The sequence below is a fragment of the Ambystoma mexicanum genome, chromosome 8 (genome assembly GCF_040938575.1).
Source record: "Ambystoma mexicanum isolate Mex_15411 chromosome 8, UKY_AmexF1_1, whole genome shotgun sequence".
Classification (NCBI taxonomy): Eukaryota; Metazoa; Chordata; class Amphibia; order Caudata; family Ambystomatidae; genus Ambystoma; species Ambystoma mexicanum.
The window spans coordinates 1,323,587,750-1,323,605,626 of NC_090929.1; the positions used below are offsets into that span (position 1 = coordinate 1,323,587,750).

Sequence of the window (17,877 nt, forward strand, 5' to 3'; positions counted from 1 at the left end):
GAGGTCCAGATGCAGGAGCCGACACGGTGAGCGTCCACAGGGCTGGACTGCCCCACCGGGACACCGGGACATCCCCCGGTAGGCCTCTGTCTGCAGGGCCTCTTTGGCGCGGAAGCGCCGTGACAATGGTAATTAGAATTGTAGTTACCACTTCAGAATGTTGGAGCTGGAGGATTGGCTCGAACCCCCAAACTTCCAGTTACAAATCACAGCACTTATTGACTGTGTGACTGCCTTGGAAATGGCTGTACAGAAAGCCATATAATATCAATGAGAGCAAACGCTTGTTTTGAATTAACATGCCAAGATTCACAGACAAAACGGCACAAATTAGATCATATACAGTTTATAAAAACGAGAAGTGCTGGAAATATGATTGGGTGGTGGTTGTGGGGGCGTGTTGGGGACACTGGCGTTACAAGCTGAATGGGCCGGTAATTTCCCATTCGCGGGTGGTGGTATTGCCGGGCTCACGATCCCCCTATAGCGCAGAATGGGGGTGGGGAGCATGGTTGTGTCGGCACCGTTGTTAACGGTGACGGCGCAATTACGAGTTATGCTCGCTGGTGCCACACAGGTCGGGAACCTGCGAGCAGAACTCATAATGCGGCGGGACAGTATGAACGGTTCTAGTGCAGCTTCAATGTTACAAGCAGTTAAATCTCTCCTTTAGGTCTGAAAGCACCCACTTATGGGCTGCTGTGAGAATGACTGGTCTCCTGTTTCCTCTCTACCCTTCCAATCACTCCCCTGGCAAGCAAGTACTAAACCCACATCGCAATTTCAATTGCTTAAAAAATTTGGTATTTGAATGCAGGTACTAACAGTGAAATGCTGTACATTGGTAATTGCTGGGCCGGGCCCTTGTTAACGGCAAAACCCAGGTGCCGTTTAACATCTGTGTCCTTTTCTGTCCGGCAACTGCTCTGTAGGTCAGCCAGGTCAAGTCAACATAGCCCACAATTTCAGTGGGGGGAGGGAGTGCTGAAACCCAGTCAGCTCAATGGTGTTGCACCACTACTTGTGTTTAATGCCTTGATTAATTAATTAATTATTGGTAATCATCTTTCACCTATGCCTATTCTTCCTCATTCCAGTACTTGTGTATGAGGCACTACGCCTCATGCACAAGTACTGGGATAAGGTAGAGGTACATGAAGGTAATGCCTGACTTAGCTACCTGTAATCTTCATTACTCCTAGTCCCACTCTGCCCCATCCCAGTACTTACCAGTGAGGCAAGGAGCCTCATACGTAAGCACTGGGACAAGGAAGAGGGACATGCAGGTAATTCTGGGCCAATGAGCTGATTTTGAAGGTTGGGGTAGGGGATGGGAGGGAGAAGTGCTGTGTGGGGCGTGGAGTTGTGCAATAAATCATAATGGTCGCCCATGTCCATGCTATGCAGGCATGATATGTGGCATTAGTGGCTAGAGAGGCATTTTGGTGCAGCCAGTCTAGTCATTCCTCAGTTTGGTATGACTTTCTTTAACTGGGCATTTCTGATAGAGCAGTCCTGCTAAGTGTAATTCCTGGCTAGACTGACATTTGGGTTCTGCCAGTCTAGCCGTTTCTTACTGCGGCACTGTATATTTTTCTGGGCATCTGTGATAAAATGATATGTTATGATATGATAAGTCATATATAACACACCTGTACACAAGTGTTTTTAGGCACGACAAGACAAGGGAAGGAAAACTGAGGGAGGACAAGACAAATGATCTTACTAAGCCTTGTGTCATTCAGATCGTGCAAGTGTGAGAACGAGAAGTGCAAGGGGAAAGGGAGGGGGGAAGTGCAAGGGTGTCATGATCTCTGCTTCCAAAAGATCAGGACTTGCCCGACTCCCTTGGAAGCAGACCCATAACCCCGGTTCCGAGTGCCAGCCAGTCCCAATTGGGACCTTTTGGACCCTGTCCTGGCGCCAGTGGCACCAGGCTCATAAAGATGCCCAGTCCCAGTGCTGGAAGCGCCGGGCTCATAATGCTTGGGTGGACTTACCTGCAGCAGACCATGCTGCTTACTTACCTGCCAGTTCAACCCCTGATCCTCTTCTGTTTGGGACTACTTTTCCTGTTGGGTGGGACAGGAGCCACTCCCTAGGTTCAGAACACTGGAACTCTTCTGGAAAGCAGGAACTCTTTTCTTACCTAGGCGTGGCTGTGGAAGGAGACACCTAAGCACTACAGGAGGCTATTTAAACCACACCCGATGGATGAATCTTGCTTTGTGTTATTCTGCATTCTCTGCAGCAGAACGCTCATCGTGTCTTCTGCTTCTGATCCTGGGCCTAAGGGAACAAAGGCTTACCATCCTGGAATCCAGTCTTCAGCAGCACCTGTAAAGACAAAGAAAGAACAGGTTAGCACTACGGTCTTCAGTGGCAGCGCATCTCTTACCTGGTCCATCGGCTGTCACCAACGCCTCGCGCTGCATTCTGGCATCTGAAAGACAAAGGCTTACCTACTCTTCGCATGCTCCGGAGGTCTTCGCACTGCATTCCAGCATCTGAAAGACAAAAGCTTACCAGCTCTTCGCACGCTCTGGAGGCCTTCGGCGCTGCATCCCGCATCTGAAAGACAAAAGAAGGTGCGTTTAAAGACATTAGGCAACTTTATTACTCACGTGCCATTACTCCTTCCCACGCCGAATCCAGTGGGTATTCCAGCACCCTTCAGCTTCTCTAAAGCTCCGAACTTGTACCTGCAAGATAAAAGGGACAGTTAGTGCGCATCGTGAAGCAGGCTACAAGCGCTTACTTACGTGCTTCCAGGCGCTTCTATTCCTCACGCGGGTTCGATCCTCAACTCTCATCAGCCCGCCATCCGCCATCGCCGGAACCCTGCAAAACAAGAGATATCATTGCAAAAGACTTTTAAGACATTTGAAGTGCCCAGAACTTACCGTTCGTGCAGTTAACGACGGACAGCAGTCCTCTGAGGTCAAGAGGCCTGCACCCTTATCCAGTGAAGAAACTGGTTACGGCACCCTGCCCTGAGGCAGATGGAGAGGTCGGCGTTCACTTACCTAAGGTGAGGGCGTTAACCTTTGGGGTTCTACAGGAGAAGAGAAAGGGAAGAGGAGAGAGGCACCCAATAACCCCAGTTCATTAATCCCATATTTTCTATCTGCAGACATCTTACTCTTCGAGTCAGACATACAGTGCACAGAGGTCCAGCCCAAAGAGCCAACCGTGTGTTACACATCACCTTTGAAGATACGGCATTCACCCAGTCAAGACCGGCGCCTCTGCGGGAATCAGGTGAGCGTTACAAAGGGAGAGGGGATGGGAAAACACGGCAGCAATGCTCTGAGTAAGTGCTGCCAGGGCAGCGTGGCTCTGGGTAGTGCAAGGAGAACAAGGGACTGTAGGGTTACAGTTACAGCCCCTAAATGCGTGGTAGGCCTGGAGGCAGTGCAAGGGTGACTGATCAAGAAAGAGCCTGGACTCAGTGAGACAGAGGGTAGCCAAGCAACCAGTTGGTACAGCGGACAGGTAGGTCAGCAGCGGAGGCAGAGAGAGAAAGCAGAGGAGAAGAGGAACGTTTTGAGCTGCTTCCAGAGCATCAGGTGGTCCGGCTCAAGTTTGGGAGGGTCAGGGAGGCCATTTCAGAGGGAGGCACCTGCAGGGGAGAAGGATCTACCCCCCCCCCACTCTCTGCCTGGAGAAGCATCTAACCCTTAGGGCTCGAGAAGGAAGGTATTTTGGCAGATAGCGTTGGATGTAGTGCGTATCCCAGCCCCAGAAAGCCTTGTGGACAATGAAAAGGGTCTTGAACTTGATCCTTGCAGCCACCGAGAGCCAGTGGAGAGATTTCATGGCTGGAGAGATACAGTCCCTGGGCTTGAGGCCAAGGATAAGTCTTGCAGTCCTGTTCTGGATTAGTTGCAGAGAGCGGAGAGTAGAGGAAGGCAGATTGAGAAAGTGGCTGTTGCAGTAGTCCACCCTAGAGAGAACCAGAGCTCTGGAGACAGTGAGCTTCTGGGGGAAAGTGAAAAATGTAAGAGTCCCGTTGAGGAGGTGCAGCTGGTAGTGGGATTTCATGGCTACGTCTGAGATGTGAGGAGAGAGAGAGAGAGTGGAGTTGAAGATGACACCAGGAATGAGCGAGAGAGGAGAGGCTGAGGGGAGCCTGAAGGAAAGCTGAGTATCATCCGCATAACACTGTAAATTAGAGGCCAAGGTAGTGATTAGGTGGGTCAAAGGGGCCAAGTAGAGGTTGAAAAACCAGGGTGAGAGGATAAAGCCCTGGAGAAGGCTACATGTAGAGAGAGGTGACGGAGTGAAAGGGACCAAGTTGGACCTGGGAGGGGCGGTCCAAGAGCAAGGAGGTCAGCCACTCCAGGGTCTGATCCATGATGCCCAGGTTCTCACAGAGTCAATTGATCAGGATGGCATGGTTGACCGCGTCGAAAGCAGAGGAAAGTTCCAGGATAATGAGGACAGAAGGAATGCTGAAATCAAGGTTAGAGATCAGATCTTCACAGGTGTTCAGGAGAGCAGCAGCAGTTCTCTGGCAGCTCTTAAGCCAGACTGATGGTCATGGAGACAACCAACAGATTCAGTTTGGAGTGTAAACTGGCAGTTGGCCAGCTTTTCCAAGAGTTTGGGAGAGGGGAAAGTTCCGGTGGCAAAAGTATGATTACAGAAATGGATCAAGGGTGTCAATGTGGTCCTTAATGGTTCTGGAGGAGCAGGCGAGCACCTGTTTCGCCGACACTTCCATAGGTGGGACTTGTCTAGAAACCTAGTCAGGTGTTAGAGAGAAAGAGGAGAAAGGAGGAGGAGAGGGAGAGATGGCCAAAGGGGGCCGAGAGAGGAAGAGGGAGTGGAAGAGGAGACAGTGGACAGGATGTTCTGAGTTTTAGCGGAGAAGCGAGAGGCCAAAGCTGTACAGAGGACCTGTTGAGGGAACAGGAGAGGTAGAAACCGCAACAGGATTGGCCAGTTCCTTGCAGATTTTAAAGAGTTTGGCTGTGTTGTTAGAGGCCGCAGAGACGCAGGCTTGAATGTGTGCTCTCTTCTTTATGAGTCTTATTGCTTCGACTGGCATTTTGGTGCAACCAGTCTAGGCATGTCTTAATGTGGCATGGCATGCTTTACTGTAATGTTATTATGTGTCTACACTGGTCTACATTGTGCAGCCAGTTGGACATGTTTTCATTGTGGCATGGCATTTTTAATAGCAAAGCATTAATGTTCATGTACACTGTTGGTGACTTGCATGTATTGGATTGCTGTTACCCTACACAACAATACCAAACACTGTGGCTTTTTAGGCAATTTTTCTCGGAAAGTGTGCTGTATATAGCATTAAAACACATATTTATATCTTTCTTCTAGTGCAGTGTGTGGTATATCCCTTCATAAACACGTTTGTGCGTATTGCGCAAGTGTGGTAATCTAGGCCGGCCCAGCGTGTGGCGCGAGCCGTGATTTGTTGCCGAGTTGGGGGGGGCCCTCAGCATGGCTTGCAGGGGGGCCCCCAGACCATGTGTTATGCCACTGGTTGGGGAGGGGCGGTAATTGGTGGGCTGCAATGTGTTACTCCCTCTTTTATGTTGTTGGTCGTCCCAGTTTTTCGTTTTGGAAATCTGGTCACCCTAAACCATCACCAGATAGCAGAAGCAGGAGGCGACTCGAGGGAGGCTGTGGCTGAGAGCAGCAGCCAGACTGCAGACTGAAAGGTAAGAATTATTTTTGGCGTGCTGAGTGCCCCACTCTCCCATTGTATCTTCTGCTGAGTGTAGTTGCGCACAAGGGGAAATGTAATGCCACTGCCCGCAGGCTTAACGCTATGGATATGGATGTAGTGTAACTTACTGAATGGCACGTTTCAATGAAGCACTGGCTGAAAAAGGGAAGAAAAAAAAACTGAAATCTAAAAAACACTAATCCGAGTCAATACTTCACATAAGTGACTGGACGTTACATTTTCGAACTCTGGACGAGTGTAATTAAGGTTGAGAGTTCAATGAAGCCCCCCGACGATGTCACTGATTGAAACAAGTCTGGTGTCACATTAAGAACACTTTAAACAAGACCTACTTTCCACATGGAGAAAAGTAATCAACCACACCCTTCACAAAAGAACCTACAACACAAGTACATGGAATACGCAGACCATTTACACTTAACACAAACCTAAGCACATGGGAAACATAAGTGTACAGCTGCTGTTATTCGTGGAGACATGTTAACCAGCTTGAAATATGCATAATATCTGCTTATCTTGCTTCAGCATCATTGTGGATACACCACCTGTATCCACAATGGCCAATTCACTGACACCGATTCGAATCAGGCCACCATTTGCTTGACTGAGGTATCACACCAGGTTAGATTGATCCTTGCATACATTTTTTGTTAAATGAATGGGGACATTGCCATGTTATCCAATGTAAAATAATAGTTAAAACGTACTTGTAGGTTCATTTTTACTTGTTTGTGGTTTTCACTGATGTGCACATTTTGGCTGTGTTTTCCTGACTTTCGTTTTTTGACATAATGTTATATTGTTAGTCGGGGTTTGGTAGACAATTTCTGTGGCTCTAACTTGCAATCCACACAGCCACGTGTTGTAGTGGTGTCCTTGAGTTGTTAGAGTTATTGAAAGAGGTTCCGCAGAGCACATTTTGAAATGGGGCAGAGGAGAGCCACAGCTGTCAGAAGGGAGTGTCAAAGTCAGCTCCTTGAAGGAGCACACGCCTGTTCATGCCAAGGTCGCAGTGGGGACGACAGATAGACTCGGATGAGTAATTTGGGTAACACTGCTGAGTGACCATCACTTGCTAGTTCTTCTCTGGTACTTTAACCTCCTTCTTTCCTCTCCTCTCCTGGCTTACCTGCCCTCCTCTCTTCTGGATCCTTCCCATGCCCCCACAGTCTATTTTCTAGAGCCAACAGTAAAATGTACCAACTTGTTCCAGTGAAACTAGGGCACGTGGGTGCAACTGGCCATGAGGGTGTGGTGTCCGTGTATTCCTGAAGTCCGTGTATGTCACCAGTCATATCATATGCACTTACTAAGTGTGTTTCCGAAATGCACATTTTGCAAATAATATGGGAGGAGTGTATTTCCACTGTGTGCATGGTGCAAATCACGGGAGGCGCGCCCCCTGCGTGTATATTTTGCAATTCATGCGTTGGCATCACATAACTAAGTAATGGGTGGGCATTAGCATTACACAGTGTCCCACAGTCTGTTTATTACGCAATGGGAATGATTCATCACAAAACGTTTTTTAATGGGTACAGGCCCAAATTCTTCTTGGCCCTTGAACATAGTATGTATGCAGTGGATGCACTTTACACATTTGGTTACGTTTCCTGTACCAATGACCTACTCAGTGTCCCTACATCTCTTTGACCAATCCTTGCACAGTGAGGATTGCATAATTGCACTTTAGTTTCCCTCCCATGCACTTTGCATTGCGTGCCCTGAGGCAGGCCTTTGTGCTCATTGTCTGCCTGTTCTTTGCACACTGCCCTGTCACACAAACTTTGCCTGCTGTGTTTCAAATCCAGGGACCTGTCTAATGCACGTGCCCAGTGCCCTGCCTCTGCAGCACATCCACAAAGCCTGGTGGGAATTAATAGCACAGAAGCTCCCCTCAAACACCCTCAGGAGCTGGCTGGGGCACCAAGCCTAAATCACGTCATGTGTGTTTCATACCAGTTTCCTCCACGTTGTGCACTGAGGATTGTGGGCAAACAGGCGTGGCACCGGCCCTTGGCCTGCCTGCCTCTAGGGTACAATGTGTTTAAGCAGCTGTCCTGCTGTGTACATAGCACCTACTGCCATGCATACCCCACAACACAGAGTTATTAGTGGCCTGTGCACATGACTCCTACAAGCGTGCACACACAGGGTCACTAGGAAACCACCCCAGGACTCTGTTTACATCCCTTCATACCCAGACCCCATGCAAGCAGTCCCACACCTCTATGCATGTCTACTACCTCCCTTCACCCACAAGAGCACTTACATGTGTGCATAGCTCCTACATTCATACAGATCACTTGAGAGCTCTCTCTCATGCCTGTGAACATAGCACCTACCTCTATAAAGACAGACGGCCATTGAGAGCGTTCTCAGGGGAGCACACATAGCGCTTACCTCCCTACTAACGCAGGGCTATTGAGAGTGCTCTCAGACGCCTACACATAGCCCCCATCACCCTGTACACATGGTACTGTTGTATGAGTGCTCTCAGGGGCCTGTACACACAGCCTCTACCTCTGTGCACACCCTGTGCTATTGATAGCACTCTCAGAAGCCTTTACACATAGCTCCTCTCCCCTGCACACGTTAACCCATTGAGAGGACCCTCAGAATCATGTTCACATAGTTCCTATCTGTTTGCACACATTGGGGCACAGAAGGCATGTGCAGGGACAAGTGTACAGAGTTTTCATCTTCCCTCACAAAGCCAGTTAGAGTGAGAGCAAATAGCAGATCCAATGAAAATCTTCACAGAATGTGACTAGCGACTACCACACACCCTGGGGGCCTACATCTGCCAGAGCCCAGGGCTAGGCTTGGAGAGGGGATGTGGGACAACCGTGCCATGGTCAGGGGCCCCAGAATCACTAAGCAGTTGGCATTGATTTCACGGTGCCCATTTTCCCTAACAGCCTCAGCTCGTATTTGCCTACCTGTGCTTTGGCCCAACAAAGGACCCAAGCTACGAGTCAGTTAACACAGAACCAGAGGAAGGTCAGGGGGAAGACAAACACCGGACTCATTCATGGCCTGGGGATTGACCCTAGCCCTTTTAAAGTGCCTAGAAATACCCTTCAGTTGGCACCATCTTGGAAGCAGGGGAGGGCAGGTGTTCCTTCTTCCTGTTAATTTCAATCTCCTACTCTTAATAATAGCAGGTTTCCTAACACCCTTTTGGTGCGGGACCGGGTGTCTCGTGGCCTGTCTAATGCACAGTGTGTTGGGCTCAAGCGCTATGCTCGCTCGTTCAGCAAAATATTGGGCCACTTTGACAACATTTTCCAGGGCCTCTTTTGGTTCCCAGTCCGGCCCTGAGCGTCCAGCTGCGAGGAGCAGAACAACGCGAAGCGTGAGTTGCTGATCGGGTGTGGTTTAAATAGCTTTGGAAGAAGTACCCAGTGTGTATCCTTCCACCGATCAGGTATGTATCCTTCCCTGACCACACCCGGGTAGAAAGTAGTCCCACAGGTAAAGTAGTTCCATTCAGGCCTCAAGAGGGCCTGGATGTAGCAGCATGGTCTGCATTAGGTAAGTGCACATTAAAACACTTGAACACATGTCTAGCTTTATGAGCCTGGCGCCTAAGGCGCCAGGACAGGGGTCCAACATGAGCCTGGCGCCTAAGGTGCCAGGACTGCGTCCAAAGGGCCCCAGCTTGGGCCCGCTGGCACTACCCTGGGGGAAATTATGCCTGCCTCTGGGGTTGCTGGGTCGGACCTGGCTCCTTGGAGGTAGGCATCATGACAATCTCAAGATGAGCTATTTATTTTTATGGTACCTACAAGGCAAAGGGTCTTACAGGACAAATGGATAGGACCCTTCAAGGTTGTGGGAAAACTTGGAGAGGTCAACTATCTGGTGGCAATCCTAAGGAGGCTCCCAGAGTCTTTCACACCAACCGTCTAAAAGCGTATGTCTCAAGACCAGAAGTGGGAACATTGCTTCTAGCTTAAGCTCAATAAGAGGAAGAGAGTGATCCTCTACCTGACCTACTCAGAAGCCAGCCTTTAGATGAGAAAATAGGAGGAGTTAATCTCTCTTCTAATTGGACACCTGAACAACAGGAGTGCAAGTTTCTGTTAAATCAGTTTGCCTCCCTATTTTCAATATCACCAGACTTGACCCCTAGGGGCAGCATGATATTCTCACTTGTTACTGTTTACCTGTTAAAAGCAGAGGTTACAGGATGTCAGATCATGTAAGATCCCACATAAAGGAGGGGGTCAACAAGATGCTTTATCTTGGGGTAATAGAGCCATCTACAATCCATGGTCTAGTCCAGTTGTTCTATTACCAAAGGCTGGATCCAAGGAGTTGAGATTCTGTGTGGACTATAGAGCTCTTAATGCAGTCACCAAGACTGTTGCCCACCCTTTACCCAGGACAGATAAACTGGTGGAGAAACGTGGTTCAGCCAAGTACCTCAGTACATTTGATCTCAATTCAGGCTATTGGCAAATAGCACTGACAGACCATGCCAAGGAAAAAACTGCATTCTCAACCCCATCAGGCCTCTGCCAGTTTAAGGTAATGCTTTTTGGACTAAAGAATGCCCCTGATACATTCAAAAGGGTGGTTAACCAGGTTCTAAATGGGATGGAGGACTTCTACATGGCATACTTGGATGCCACTGCAGTGTTCAGCCCTACTTGGAAAGAACACATTGACCCCTTAGGATATGTTTTGCAGGCTCTTGAGCAGTCCCATCTGACCATAAAGGTAAGTAAATGTCAAATTGGTCAGAGCAAAGTGATCTACCTTGGACATGAGGTAGGAGGGGGTGAAATCAGGCCATTGCCTAGCAAAGTGCAAGCTGTACAAAACAGGGCCACCCCTACTACTCAAACCCAAGTGAGAGCCTTCCTAGGCCTCACTGGTTACTATAGGAACTTCATAGAGAACTATGGGACCATAGCTTCTCCCTTGAAAGTGGTCTCCTCTCCCAAATTCCATAAAAAGGACAGGAGGAATGGGGAGTGCACTCAAGCTTTTGAAGGCTTAAAGAAAGCCCTTCGTCAAGATCCAGTCCTAAGAGCTCCAGACTACAACCAAACCTTCATTGTGCAGACAGATGCAGTTCTAAGTCAGCTGAATGAGAAAGGTAGGGAGCACCCCATTTGCTTCATCAGCAGGAATCTGAAGGAACCTGAGACAAGGTGGGCAACCATTGAAAGAGAATGTTTTGCTATTGTGTGGTCACTGAAGAAGTTTAGACCCTACTTGTATGGATCTAGTTTTGTGATTCAGACTGACCATCAACCCTTGAGACGGTTGATGCAAATGAAAGGGGAAAACCCTAAACTACAGAGATGGTCTATCAGCCTGCAAGGGTTTGATTTTACCATTGAACACAGGTCTAGCTGTCACCACCAAAATGCTGATGGTCTCTCCAGGTTGTTTGACCGACTGGAGTAAGGAGATTCATCCAGGAGTGGATTAAATCCTCCTGTGTCTTAGTCTGGGAGGGACGAGTGTTAGGGAGAATTCTCAAGAATGTGCTAATTTCCCTTACCTTTTGAGACCCCCAGCAACTTTTCTGGATTTCTAGGATTTGATTGTTTACCTGGGACGAGTGGGAGCCTTTTTTTCCTACTCTTCCATGTATTTTGATGTGTGTTTTACTTTTATTTTCTTTGGATATGGAGTTTTAAAACAACTGCATAGGCATCATCTTTTTTCTGTGTGTCACACAGCACCTTCAGTGCAGTGGCACAGGGGTGTCTTTTAGACTTCCCAAGGTTTAAATACCTTCTCTGGGACTGACTACTGTCACCCCGAGCATGTAAAGTTAAATTGACTTTACTAGTCTCTTCAAATGTACAGACCCAGCACACCCTATCTTCCTATAGAGTGCTGGAGGGGCTGTCTAGCATCCACTGAGTCAAAACACTCATGTAACAGTCAAATGTTACCCTTTCCTACTTGAAATGGCTGTTGGCAGTGGTTTAGATCAAACTACCATGAGTTTTCCTGACCGCGAACCACTGTAGTAAAAAATCAGGTCAGCCATGTTTTTCAATATGGCGCCCAAAACCTATCTGTAAAAACAGACTCCGGTCAACTTTTTTTGCCATTTCTTTTTGGAAAGGTGCTTCTTGTGTTTGTCTCTGCGTGCCAAACCAGGTTTGGTCCCTATGGCGGGATTCAGTACTGAAGCCCTCCTCTGGCGCCTGACTGTCTGGGGTGGACAGGATGTAAGAGAGGTGCACGAAACTCCCTGTGCTTGGTCTCCTAGGAGACTTGAATGCACACTGGCATGATTGGCCAGCTGGCTGTCCGGCAAGGACAGCCACCCTGCTGTGTGAGTGACAGCCAGGCTGGAATGAATGGGGAAAACTGTTTAAAAGCAGGTCTCTGGGACTTGGAAAGCAGAGTCGACCACTGGAATGAAAGAACCAAATACAAGCTGAAGGAAGACGAATGCTGCAACTCCTGGATGACCCGTGAAGCCCTGCTGCAGGTCCCGAATTGCCTGAAACTCCATCGACAGAGAAGCCCTTTAAGGTTAACTTCTTCCCTTGAGTTTGGTGGGAATAACCAACTCACAAGATGCCTGGACACCGTCCCCTCATTGTCGAATATTCTGCAGAGTGCTGTGGAAAACCAGGTAGCCAGTGGGAAGGATACTAGTTTGTGGTTTTTAAGGCACTCACACCTTAAACTGATGTTTTGCCAAGCTTGTGGCCTCTTCCCTGCGCAGTGCAGGACCCTCCTAACGTCGTCCTTCTTGTCCCCACGACTGAAGCTCAGGAACAGCGAGATCTGCTCGAACTGCCAGGAACAACTACCTCAGCTACAGAACAAGAAAGTAGTGGGTAAGGTCCTGTGTGTGCGCTCTGCACAATTTACATTGATTGTTGGATTGAGCTGCGTTGCAAAAATCAACGCCAGGCACCCACGACTACCTAGTTATTGTGATCATTAATAAGGTGGGGTGACATGCAAACGGGCTCTTCCTAAATTAAATGAATGATTATATAACTGTTATGCGCGAATAGTTCGTCTAATGCAAGTGCAATGACTGTATTGATAAAATGTCATGGAGTCAGCCGACATGTGTTTCGACAAGAAGTCATTTTCAAGGCTATTCTTTTGTGAGTATTTTGGTAATAATACCACCAATAGACAGTTTGTCCTTTTTGAAGACTGCCTTTGAAGTGTGGAAAGTTTAATATAATTCTCGTGGTAAGGATAAGTTGTCCTCCAATGGACAAAGTTTTGAATGTGATGCCTGTATATATGGGCTAAATCCCCCTGTTCGCCGGCAGTGCTCCTGTTACCTCAGCTACAGCTCTTCTTAACTTTAAAGGTACTGTGCAAACGCAGTCCAGAAATCTTTTCGGCCACAGTGATAGTTTGTGAAACTTTCCTGACTTTGAAGGCTTGTCCTTCTCTGAACCAACATCTAACTTTTCTTCTCACCAAATTCTTCTAAGATCCATGGCAAAGACCGTTTACGACCAGAACTGTGCTATCCTATACCAAGACTCTGACCCATTGACTTTGGCCCAGGACTATGAATAGAATTGCTGGTTGTAGTTAACTGAAACCCTTTGCCCTGCCTATGAAAGTATTTGTGCTTCATTTCTTATAACCTTGTCTTTTTACCCCTTTTTAAAAGGAACTGAAGTGTCATTTTGCTCCCAATTCAAGGGAGACAAACTTGTTCAGTAACTTATTGGTTGTGTATTGTAGTATACTAGTGTGTGATATTGAGCTGCTCTTGCTAGTGGAATGTTTTCCAACTGACGGTGTAAATAAATGTATATTCTTTTACAAAGAAACCTTGAGTAAGTATTTGTTTGAATCACTGTGATTGCTATTCCTTTGTGTAACCTGTTGTACTGCTCACTTTACTCTTGAGATAAGTCTGGCTGCTCAACCACTGCTACCACATTATTGTGTACTACAGGCTTGTACCAAAGGTGGAATTGTACTGATACTTGTAGTCTTAATTGCATGTACTGTTCCCCAAGGGTACTGCATGTGATTTTGCCTAACAGAGGCTACAATCGATATATGATGGTAGCACGAGTGGCATTGATGATATAGCGTATATATGAAGGCCATGCATAGCTTAAGTGACTTTACGTTTGTTAGGGAGAATTCTCTGTTTAGGCTGAATTTCCTAACCTAGTGAGTCCCCCAGCAGCTTTGCTGGATTTCTGGAGTTTGTTTTTTTCCATCCTGCCAAGAGTGAGACTCTTTTTCTCCCACTCTTGGACATGTATGTGGGTAATTGCTTTGAATGTCAATGTGTTCTATGGGCTATGGGGTCTTTTACTCCATAGGGTCTCATATGTTTTTCTATGTGTGTTACACCGCACCCTACGTGCCGTAACACTGGGGCGTCCTAGCGGGCCTCCACCATTGACTCCATACCCGGGGACTGACTTCTGTCTCCCCGGGCATGTAAAGTCCCCATTGGCTTTACTAGACCTAAATTTACTAACAGAACTAGTACAAACCATCTTATTATGGACGTGCTAGTAGGGGTAATTCGATTACGCCTGGATCTTTTATTCGAGGGGGCACTGTCCCGTCGCCCTTCGGCGAGTTTTGGCTGGTGGCAGTGGAAACTACTTGTTATGTTCAACCCCGAACATAACCCTATGGGATTCGTCCCATTGTTGGAGATTGATACTTTTTCTCGTTAATCTCTAACGTACCACCGATATACTTATCTTAAATAAGTTTATCGGATGGTATTTTCTGCCAGAACTCGGTTTGTAAAATGGCGTCTGTGTTCGTCTCTGTGACTCCTAAACCAAAGGTCGAGCCCTTTGTTCCACTTTTGGTGGGCTCTGTACAGAGACCCTCCAAAGTGGTGCCATTCTGTCTGGGTTACCACAGGGGTGTGGGAGGGGGTTTAGGCACCCTGGACCGAGTTGCCTTGCCAACTCCGGTCGCACTCTGGAGTGATTGGCCCAAGTGGTGAGCCTCCCCGCTCACCACTTAGCATGTGTTGATTAACAGCTAGGCTGAATGAATGGGGGTTTTCTGCATAAAAGCAGGGCTTTTGGGACTGGATCTTCAGAAGTCGCCACAGGACCTAAGAATCCGACGAGGGTAACGCTGAGCCGACCTGCACGACGACACCTCCGGTGGAGCCCTGCGGAACCGACTCACCACTTCCCGACGACAGAGGAGATCTCCCTGCCGGAGAGTCTCTTCCCCTGGCTGGTGGGAACAACCAGTCCCCTTTGCTTTTTATTCGCCTCAGGACGCAGTGGTCGAATTGCCCGTGCAGAGCACCTCGGCAACCGGATAGCCACTACCCCTGTACTGCGACCAAAAGGTGGTGCCTTGTGACGGAGCACTCCGCAGCTGGTCTCTTCCGTGGTGGTGCACCGGACTTCACTTTTCTTCGACAACAAGATCATCTCTACTCTTGGCAAAGACCCAACGTGCATCCACCACCAGGAACAACTGCCCCCGCCGGAGCTGCCCTCCACAACAAGGTACCGTGTCCGCCTGGCTTCCCTTTCGATGGGTTCGAGTGAGGTGTCTTAATCCTCTTCTTTCCGTTGGGTCGCCTCCAAGCTTTCTCACGTATTTTTCTGAACTAGTTCAATCTGCCGAGAACAATTTGCTACAAAGACTCGAACGCATTTCCACCAAGAGACTTTTGGGACATATCTCCTTGCCTCTCTCCGAGTGGGCCTGGCCTCTGAATTTTATGATCTATTGTGGTTCTTGCCTTCTTGCCTTGCATTTTTCCCGCGAAGTATTGAACTGTGTTGATTTCGTAACCTGCCTTTTTTTCTCTCCCGTCCTAACCAATATTTGAGTGCCATCTAGGTTGAGGCATACACCTCTGTCTGTAAATAAGTGGTGCCGGAATAACCTAGACTTGTCGACATATTGCTAAGGGAATTGATTGTTTCTTCTTCGTAGAGTAATTGTGATTGATTTGTTTGCTGTGATAGTGCCATAGTGTTTTTGATAGATGTTTTGTTATAAATAAATACCTTAATATCTTTACACTGAATCTTGTTGCGTGTTTGCTTGTCTTACTGTGAAGAATTGCCCCATCTTGTATACTCCACATACTGCTTAACTCTTCTTGAGGGAAGTCTGACTGCTCAGCCACAGCTACCAACAGTGAATCTGTGTGGTGCAGACTGCTACCAAGTGGGTTTACTGCCAAACACCTGTAGTCCTAAATCTTTTGCAGTGGTCCCAGAGGGAACTGCACAGGTTGCCGCCTAACAACGTTGCATACATAAACAGCATTTCTTCATCTGAGGGTGCAATTTGCATATATTACATGGCAGCCTATAATATGTGCATAAAGGCCTGAGATAATGCCCTTATTCAAGGGTCGTTGTGACATAACTACGGACCTGTAATAAGAAATTGATATACACTTCTGTTGTGATATCACAATGCCTGCTGCTTGAGCCAGCACAGAGGAGACATCTAGCTGCCACTGCAGAGCTCATTTATAGCAGTGACAACCTTGACGTTTGTTTTGCCCACAGGTGGATATTGGTGGATATTGCTTATTGTTAACCACAAAACAAAAACAAAAACGTTTATTAGATGTATTTTTTGTTAACTTTCTTACACTGTTCTTCTGCAACACATTAGAAGCTGAATACTATATGGTTGTTTTAATCCAAACACATTCTACATGTATTATATGTATCAGCAACTAGAGGATTGCTTACAATAAATGACGGAAGAGGTCAGATATTACATGGGATATGAGTGTATGGTAATATATTAAAAATAATATCATATCTGCTACCGTAAGTAAAAAGCATATTGCAGGGCATTTCAGAGTTCCAGGACCTTATAAAGGAATTTCTCTATGACTTGGTATATCCTCATAATTTAGGGTATGGGGTACTTGATCCCGTGGATAATGGCAACAGCTTAGCGTGTGAGGCATTTATCTCGCATTTTACGGTTGTATGTTGTCTACTGCTGATAGCATGTGGCAGTAACTGGGTACAATAAACTGCACTTGGCATCTGTCCAACTGATAATTATAACTGGGACCTAAAGGTTGTTGATAGTATAATAAGATTGTAAGAAACAGGGCCAACAAATAATCCTTTTCTCTGATTCAGTAAGTGTTAATGGGCATGTTCTTATACTGAATGGTGTTTTTTCCACCACTGGTGTGATCAAGATCATCAGTCACAATACATTGCATCCTTTGATTGTGTTAGGGAGTGTCACTTCATATGCCTTTCTGTGATTTCATTTGGTGTAACAAGTTATGATATTTGATATGATATGATATTTTATTTGTAACGCGCTCCTACACAGGTGTTTCAGAACACGACAAGGCAAGGGAGGGGAAACAGGGGAGTATAATAGAACAACGATCTTACTAAGCCCAGTGACATTGAGAACGTGCAAGTGCATGGGAAAGGGAAAGAGGAAAAGTGAATGGAAAGATGTTACCTCTGGGACCTCAATATTATGATGAATTGATGACTCAGTCACGCTCTACTTCAACAATGCTAATTTGCCTTTTGGTTTTAATGAGCCCTCCTGGGCTAGTCTGATGGTGTTCCTTACAAGTGGCCACTCTCCCTATCCATTCTTTACCCAGCTCATCACCTTCGTGGTCCTTCTGCTTCTTTAGACACCATGAGAAATCCGTATTTATTTGGCTAATGATCTGCATTTTGGTAGTAATCAGTACAGTTAAGTGCACTTGATAAGGTGAGGTGTGCACCGTAATTTCAAAACATTGAATCAATGGAATGTAAGGCATGCTTCAGGAAATGGTAGCTGTGCAAATGGTCAGGTAAGTGGCAAGGTGTAATTGATGTCTTGTTCATTGCAGAAATAATCATAATTTCATTGCATATCACACACAATGGTATTTTCTGTGCAATCAATAATGTCAAGATCAATGTGCAATGGGCTGCTTTGACTATCTTTCTATTTCATTATTTTAAGGATCATTCTATCAAACCAAGGAATGAGGAAGACTGCTTGCCAAAAGGAAACAAACCTGTAGCATCTACCCCTGTTCCGGGATCTCCATGGTAAGACTCTCACTAAATGCCATTTTTCCCACAATGTTACTTTCATTAGTGCCAAGTTGCTAACTGCTCTTTGAGAATGAAGATAGAAATGCTTCGTTTTGGACATCATTACATATCAGTTGGGATCATGGAATGTTTATT

General features: G+C 46.9%; 1 protein-coding gene across 1 annotated transcript in view; it reads left to right on the forward strand.

Moving 5' to 3' along the window:
- TCERG1L (transcription elongation regulator 1 like) overlaps positions 1–17,877 on the forward strand; it is a 1,760,733-nt gene that overhangs the window by 977,219 nt on the left and 765,637 nt on the right. The window contains exon 7 of the mRNA XM_069611442.1: positions 17,648–17,736. Coding sequence (XP_069467543.1) covers positions 17,648–17,736 — 89 coding nt within the window. The remainder of the gene's footprint in view (positions 1–17,647; positions 17,737–17,877) is intronic.